Source organism: Eschrichtius robustus, chromosome 10 (assembly GCF_028021215.1).
Source record: "Eschrichtius robustus isolate mEscRob2 chromosome 10, mEscRob2.pri, whole genome shotgun sequence".
NCBI lineage: Eukaryota > Metazoa > Chordata > Mammalia > Artiodactyla > Eschrichtiidae > Eschrichtius > Eschrichtius robustus.
In genome coordinates this window covers 112637978-112645343 of record NC_090833.1, presented here as the reverse complement: position 1 = coordinate 112645343, position 7366 = coordinate 112637978, and the positions used below count along the sequence as shown (strand labels likewise).

At 38.8% G+C, this 7366-nt stretch overlaps 1 protein-coding gene across 1 annotated transcript; it reads right to left on the bottom strand.

Annotated features, from left to right (window-relative positions):
- Window positions 1–5488: 5488 nt before the first annotated feature.
- On the bottom strand, window positions 5489–7012 carry LOC137770326 (calmodulin-1-like). The gene has a single exon (XM_068552957.1). The coding sequence runs from the start codon at window positions 6807–6809 to the stop codon at window positions 6360–6362; it is 450 nt and encodes a 149-aa protein (XP_068409058.1). The 5' UTR covers window positions 6810–7012; the 3' UTR covers window positions 5489–6359.
- Between the last annotated feature and the right edge of the window lie 354 nt (window positions 7013–7366).

Below are 7366 nucleotides of genomic sequence, written 5' to 3'. Positions count from 1 at the left end.
ATAGAATCCTCAAATAAATACTGCTATGACTAAACGTGAAACTCTTCCCTTGTGTGCACGTATACTTTGTATTTTTATTTTTTTATTAATTTTTATTGGAGTATGTTTGCTTTATAATATTGTGTTAGCCTGCACTGTATAGCACAGGGAACTCTACCTAATATACTTTAAACATTAGCAGGCTGCAGACAGATAGAAAAGTATGTTTAGAAGTAGGGAAGATTCCTTCTAGGAAAATGGTACAGGTGAACCAGTTTGCAAGGCAGAAATAGAGACACGGATGTCGAGAACAAACGTATGGACACCAAGGGGGGAAAGTGTGGTGGGGAGTGGTGGTGGGATGAATTGGGAGATTGGGGTTGACATATGTACATTAATATGTATAAAATAGATGACTAATAAGAACCTGCTGTATAAAAAAAAAGAAGAAGAAGAAGTAGGGAAGATTCCCTAAGGAGCGACTTGCTTTGCCAAGTAATGATTACTGGCTGCATGTCAGAAATGTAAAGAATCTGAGACATTCAAACTACAGCTTGGCCAAATTAATCTTAATATGCTGACATTAGAGTTTTTAAATACTCTAATGGCAGTTGTAAAGTTTGAGAAAAAATTTAATATGGCTCGGTCACATGAAACAAAATCTTGACCCCTAAACATTTTATTCTGCAATACATTTTTAAAGTGAACAGATTTCGTTTTTTAAAATTAATTAACTAATTAATTATTTGTTTTGGCTGCGTTGGGTCCTCGCTGCTGCGCGCGGGCTTTCTCTAGCTCTGGCGAGCGGGGGCTACTCTTTGTTGCGGTGCGGGTCTTCTCATTGCGGTGGCTTCTCTTGTTGCAGAGCACGGTCTCCAGGCACACAGGCCTCAGCAGTTGTGGCTTGCGGGCTCCAGAGTGCAGGCTCAGCAGTTGTGGTGGAAGGGCCTAGCTGCTCCGTGGCATGTGAGATCCTCCCAGACCAGGGCTCGAACCCGTGTCCCCTGCATTGGCAGGCAGATTCCCAACCACTGCACCACCAGGGAAGTCCCGAGCAGATTTAATTTTTAGAGCAGTTTCAGGTTTACAGAAAAACTGAACAGAAAGTACAGAGTTCCCATGTAGCACAATAGAAACGAATTATCTGAAGAGGTGGGTAAGTGCAGGATAGTTTATTTGTTTCCCAGAGGAAATGATTTCTAAGCTGGGTTCTGAGAGGATGAAGTTTGGCCAGAACAAAAGAGTCATCCATCTCTAGTTTCTTTATTTTGATAATTCCAGGAGCTGTTTACACTAAATACATTTCCTACATACAACAACTTGAAAACCACTCCCTTTCTGTATATCCTTGATACGATTTAGGATTATACTGGCAATGTAATCTGGGCACATGACAAATAGAAACAAGGGAGCAGGATTTAAAAGACTTGCCATGCATATGCAAATCATGATGCTATTGGCCCAATCTGCTTGTACTTTGACTTGTTTTTCTGTCACTGATGATAAATTTGTGACCAATACAGCTGGAATCCTTTAACGGTGTTGTCAGAGATTGTAAAAGAAAGTCATCTGTCACACACTGAGGCTAAACATATGACCTTCAGTCCTATGCCAGAATAAACTGTCAAATGACTTAATGGTTGTTTGTTCAGAAATAAATATATGCACATATAGGTACAATATCTGTCCAAAAATATTCCTGATTTTTCCTTTAGGCAAATTTCTACAGAATTACAAAATTCTACAATTTCTGACAGAATTAATCCACTAAATGATTCTAGATTACTTGAATTTTAAAAAAAAAATTTTCCATGCCCCCTTAGTATGTTTTGGGTGTCTGTAATTACGAATGAGAATTGGATGAAAACACTCATAAATATTTGTAGGATGAAAGCAGGAGTACAAGGTTTACAATCCAGAGAATAAAAAATGTGAAACAATATCACACTGAGATGTTTTAAATTTTTGATATTTCCTCTAATTCCTTATTCAGCCCCTCTAATTTAGACCATACAGTCTGGATGACTGCAAATAACTCAGTCGCAAGTTGATGATAAGATAGGGGTCTTATCATCAACCTATTACTTTAGGTAATTGAAGTAATAACTCTTTGGGTTAATGTGCACAGCAATCTCGTGGAGAAATTTGCAGATGATGGGCATAGCTTTAATGGGCTATTTGCCTCGGATCTGAAAGACTCAACCTTTAGTCATGCTTTAAATAAAAAGAAATACAGAGTGGTTCAAGTCATTTCCTGTGCTTCAAACATTTGGCAAAACTGAGTTCCAGGGTTGTTATAGCTGGCGTATTCAATTTGTGCAGCTTCTTTTGTCCTTAGGATACGCTGTAACATCTGCTATTCTGCAGTGCGTATGCTAATCACTAGAGGCCTTGTCTTATTATTGTGGTTTTTTTTCAATCTTTATATAGGAAAAATAAAACTCACATCAACCTTTTAGGGTGAATGATGTGGTAAAATTATCTGTTTGCAGCCAAGTTTGGGAAAAAACATTTTTTTTCTCTTCATTTAAATTCTAAACATATGAATTGAACACCTACGTATATGCACACACCAGGGCTGTCGGACGCTTGGGTTAAAGAACATCTCCTTGTTCCCTAGACCATGAGAGAAGCTGCTTTTTAAAACCCAAGACTTTTTGTTAGCAAGTGAGTCCTTGTGATTTCTCTTCAACATATAGCTCATTGACGGTAGAATAGCTGTTTGTTTTATAATCACAGAAACAGCTGCACAAGGGCTCCTGTGCCTCACGGGCTTATCTTTCCTAGCTAGAGATACAAGAAGTGTCCAGGTCTGGGAAGAAATTTCTTAAGAACTGGTACTCTAGGTATATCAGTGGGAGTTAAGGTTGTAGGGGAAGAAAAAATATCTTTTCCCTCTACCCATTTTAGGTTCACTGGCTAGGGCTCTGTCAATTAGACTGACAAAAGGCTAATTAACAAGAAAAAAGCCAGCAGAAGTTTATGAACATTTTTATTGCACATATACACGGAAGCACCCAGTGATGAGTAACTCAAAGGGGTGGTTAGAACTTGGGTTTATGTAACATCTTAACAAAAGAATGATAATATTATAGAGAAATGGCAAACCAGAAGAAAAAGACTTTGAGCTTCTTAGGGCAGCAAATTCTGGGAAGGCAAATATATGGGAAGATGATGGTAGATAAGAGCTAGTTTTAGCAAAGTTTGTTATATAGATTCCTCTGGTACTGCCTCTGGGCTGATATGGGTCTAGGATTGTCTCCGATGATTATTTCCTGTTCTTCCTGGTAGAAAGGGGAGAGGAGGCACCTTTAAAAATTTGTCTACTGCTCTTGGACAAATAATGGGAGAGCAGAGAGCTTTTCTTCTTCTGTTGCCTTCAGATCAAAACAATCCTTATGCCAAAGGGATAAATTTTGGGGTAGCATATTCTGCTACCCTTCAAGGTCATCACAAACTGTCTTCAAAAATGCAGTTCAGGAAATGTATTTCTTCATTTTATTAGGGTCTTTGCATGGAAAAAAGAAAGAAATTTTATTGTCATATACACATGGATGTGTGTGTGTTATATGAATTAAACTTCATATGAGTAAGATTTCAGATGCATCGTTTGCTAGAGTGTCATATGCATATATATATTAAACAGTTGTTTTTAAAACAAATTTCATTTTTGAAAACAATTTTAGATTTAAAGAAAGATTGTGACAGTACAGAGAGTTTCCCTATACTTTGCACCCAGTTTCCCCTATTATTAATGTCTTGCATTAGTAGGGTACATTTGTTACAGTTAATGTACCAATATTACCTATTATTATTAATAAAGCCTGTATGTTATGCAGATTGTCTTAGTTTTTAACCTAATGCCCTTTTTTTGTTTTGTTTCCAGGATCCTATCCAAGATACTACATTACATTTGGTTGTCAATGTCTCTTTAGCCTCCTCTTGGCTGTTAAGTTTCTCAGACTTTCCTTGTTTTTGATGACCTTGGGAGTCTTGAGGAATACTGGTCAGGGTTTTTTGCATATTTTTTTTTTCATTAATCACTCTCTTAAAAAATTACTTTGGCCGTGGCCAGTGGGTAAATTTCCCTTTGTGTAAGTTAAGGGATGAATGTCCCCATTGCCAGATCTCACTTGCCAGAAGCCTTTTTGGTATAAAAGACTAGATATTATTCCAGAATTCCTGCTGTATGAAACAATATCCTCGCATTTGTTGGGGCCCTCTTTTTAAAATACATTTTGTGCAGATGTCATTGTAAACCGTGAAGGTACTTCTGTGATGATCTAAGTGGCTATTGAGGCAATTATGGGCTTTTCAGTTGATGACATTCAGGTATTATCAGGTGCTATTCTGAATCTAAAGCATGGCTGCCCTGGGGCTCTCACCTGATGGAAACACTGCATTATGTAACCTGTACTGGGAAATGTAGCACGTGTGTGTGTGTGTGTGTGTGTGTGTGTGTGTTTCCAGCAGAATACTTTCGGTCATTCAACAAATATTCATTGATTCCCAGTTCTATGCCAGACACTGGGCTGGTTGCACTGAGGGCCATTGTCAAGTCTTTTTTTTTTTTTAAAACATCTTAGGCATTAGTAGTTTTTTTTTTTTTAAAGGAATTCCTTTATTTTTATTATTTATTTATTTATTTTTGGCTGTGTTGGGTCTTCGTTTCTGTACAAGGGCTTTCTCTAGTTGTGGCAAGCGGGGGCCACTCTTCATCGCGGTGCGCGGGCCTCTCACTATCGCGGCCTCTCTTGTTGCGGAACACAAGCTCCAGAATCGCAGGCTCGGTAGTTGTGGCTCACGGGCCTAGTTGCTCCGCGGCATGTGGGATCTTCCCAGACCAGGGCTCGAACCCGTGTCCCCTGCATTGGCAGGCAGATTCTCAACCACTGCACCACCAGGGAAGCCCCATTGTCAAGTCTTATTCTCTTGATTCTCCCGCCTCCCTGTTCTCTTTTCCCTGACTGAGTCTCGCAGGAAACCCTTGAAGATCAAAGCTTAAAGAAACCAAATGAAAATGACTTTACCTTATAAACAAATAAGACAGAAATAAATATTTTTAAACTGTAAGTGAAAGATGCAAATTTTACAGAAAGTTAGCTTTGTACCCAGATTATAGCCTAAAATGTCTGAAAGTAAGACCTTATGATTACAAATGTAAAGCATTAAATTGGGAACAAAGGTTACACACTGTGGGGTTTCTTCTTTCTTTTTCTTACTTCCAAATCATCTGTTTTTCAAATGTCTTATAAATCAAGATTTTTAAAATTTTGTAAGTCAGTGAATATTTTTAGTTTCATAGTTCTGGCAAATAGATTGCACCCTTGTTAGCATTCCAGGTAATCAATAAATACGGTCCACTAATAAAAAGGACAAAATTAAAGGGTTCTGTATCTCTGCACACAAGTTTTAAAGAAAATTTTATTCTTACCGTGCCATTTATGTTTATTTTGTGAATTCTAAGAATAAATTTATTCACTTTTTTTTTTTTTAAGTTAATGGTCTTTTTATTGGAAAAAAAAAAAAAACTAGCATTTACAACTTGGAATGGACGTAAATTGTAATTTCTTGAACAGCAATGTTGATGGTTGTGCTGGAGTCCACAGCCACAGCCTACTCTGCTGGCTCCAAGTCATGGTTCAGAAGGTTTTAAAAACAGAGAGTCCAAAGATGCTCCCTTGATAAAGGTTTGTTTTTAAAAATTTGTATGAATGGTGATAGCCTGACACCCATTCCGCTCTAGCACAATGCAGACAATGCTAAACCAACACACGTGGGCATGCCACCAGGGTGTGTCACGGTCACGACAGGTAGGGGCACGGGGAAGTTACAAGAGGGCCATCCTGCTAGTGGGGCTACGCCTGGACAGTTTATCTTCCACAGCATCCTGAGGTAAACCGATCTTAAATGTCTGTCTTCAGTAAACCAGCTATGACAATTTATGGTAACAAATTGAACTAGAACCCCTTTGAGTAGGCTTTGAATTTGTTTTTTTTGTTTTTCGTTTTTAATACAAACGCCTGACTGTGCTCAACTGTCAAGCTGCATGCATGAAAAACTGGCCAGCCCAAACAGTGTATTAACCATGAGCGGACGGACCTGCCAGGTGTCCACTAAGTGCTTCCTTATCATTAAGGTAGGACAAGTATTTATATCGGAAAACTGATGTAGCTTGATCTTTAGGGGACAGGACCACCAATCAATACATGCAGATTTTTTTGTGTGTGTGGACAGAAGGTACTCTTGACATTCAGTTTTGCTATATAGAAACAGAATGAGTAAATGAATTTATTTATTTATTTTTTTTTTGCAAGAGGTAAGTAAAAGATCAATTTGATTCTTCTAGAGGGGGGAGAAAAGGAGTTGAAAGTAGGTCTTCATTTTGCAGTCATCATCTGTACGAATTCTTCGTAGTTGACTTGTCCATCTCCATCAATATCTGCTTCTCTGATCATTTCATCTACTTCTTCATCTGTTAGTTTTTCTCCTAAGTTTGTCATGACGTGACGTAGTTCTGCAGCACTGATGTAACCATTGCCATCCTTGTCAAAGACTCGGAATGCCTCGCGGATTTCTTCTTCACTGTCTGTATCTTTCATTTTTCTAGCCATCATAGTCAAAAATTCTGGGAAATCAATGGTGCCATTACCATCAGCGTCCACTTCGTTGATCACATCCTGCAATTCGGCTTCTGTTGGGTTCTGACCCAGTGACCTCATGACGGTTCCAAGTTCCTTTGTTGTGATGGTGCCATCGCCATCTTTGTCAAATAGGGAGAAAGCTTCCTTGAATTCAGCAATCTGTTCTTCGGTCAGCTGATCAGCCATGGTGCGAGCGAAGGGAGGAAGAGCAGAGAGAACAAGGGTGGCTGCACCTGCGCCGGGGCTGTGACCGCAGGGGTGCCTCTGCTACTGCTGCTGCTGCTGCTGCTAAGGCGCTGTGAGCGCTGAGCGCTATGCCGCCACCGCCGCCCAACTGTGAGTAACGGCTCCTCGTCCGCGAGGCTAGCAGCACCACTGCCCTTATTCACTTTTTATCATGCCTTTTGATAGATATGAAAGTAAATTACTGCAGTCTAACATTAGAAATATTGAAAACATCTTACAAAATATCATACTCATTAAGAGAGTATCTTGAGTGAATGGAAAGCAAAGAGGAAAATTTCCCATTTTTTGTGGTTTTTTGGTAACTTTAAAAACTACCATGTGCTCCAAGGCCAATTATTTGCAAGTACCTTGGAAATAATATAACTTAAATATACAACATCAACATAAAATAAAGCAGACATTAGCTCCTGACTTTGGAAATATTTAAAAATTAAAAATAAGTAATTTCTGCAACAGCCCAACAGTTTTGTCTTTTGTTTTTCTAAGTTAAAAACGTC

What these genes read in the sequence shown, in the direction of transcription:
- LOC137770326 (XM_068552957.1), bottom strand. Translation starts at nt 6,809, where the DNA reads ATGGCTGATCAGCTGACCGAAGAACAGATTGCTGAATTCAAGGAAGCT.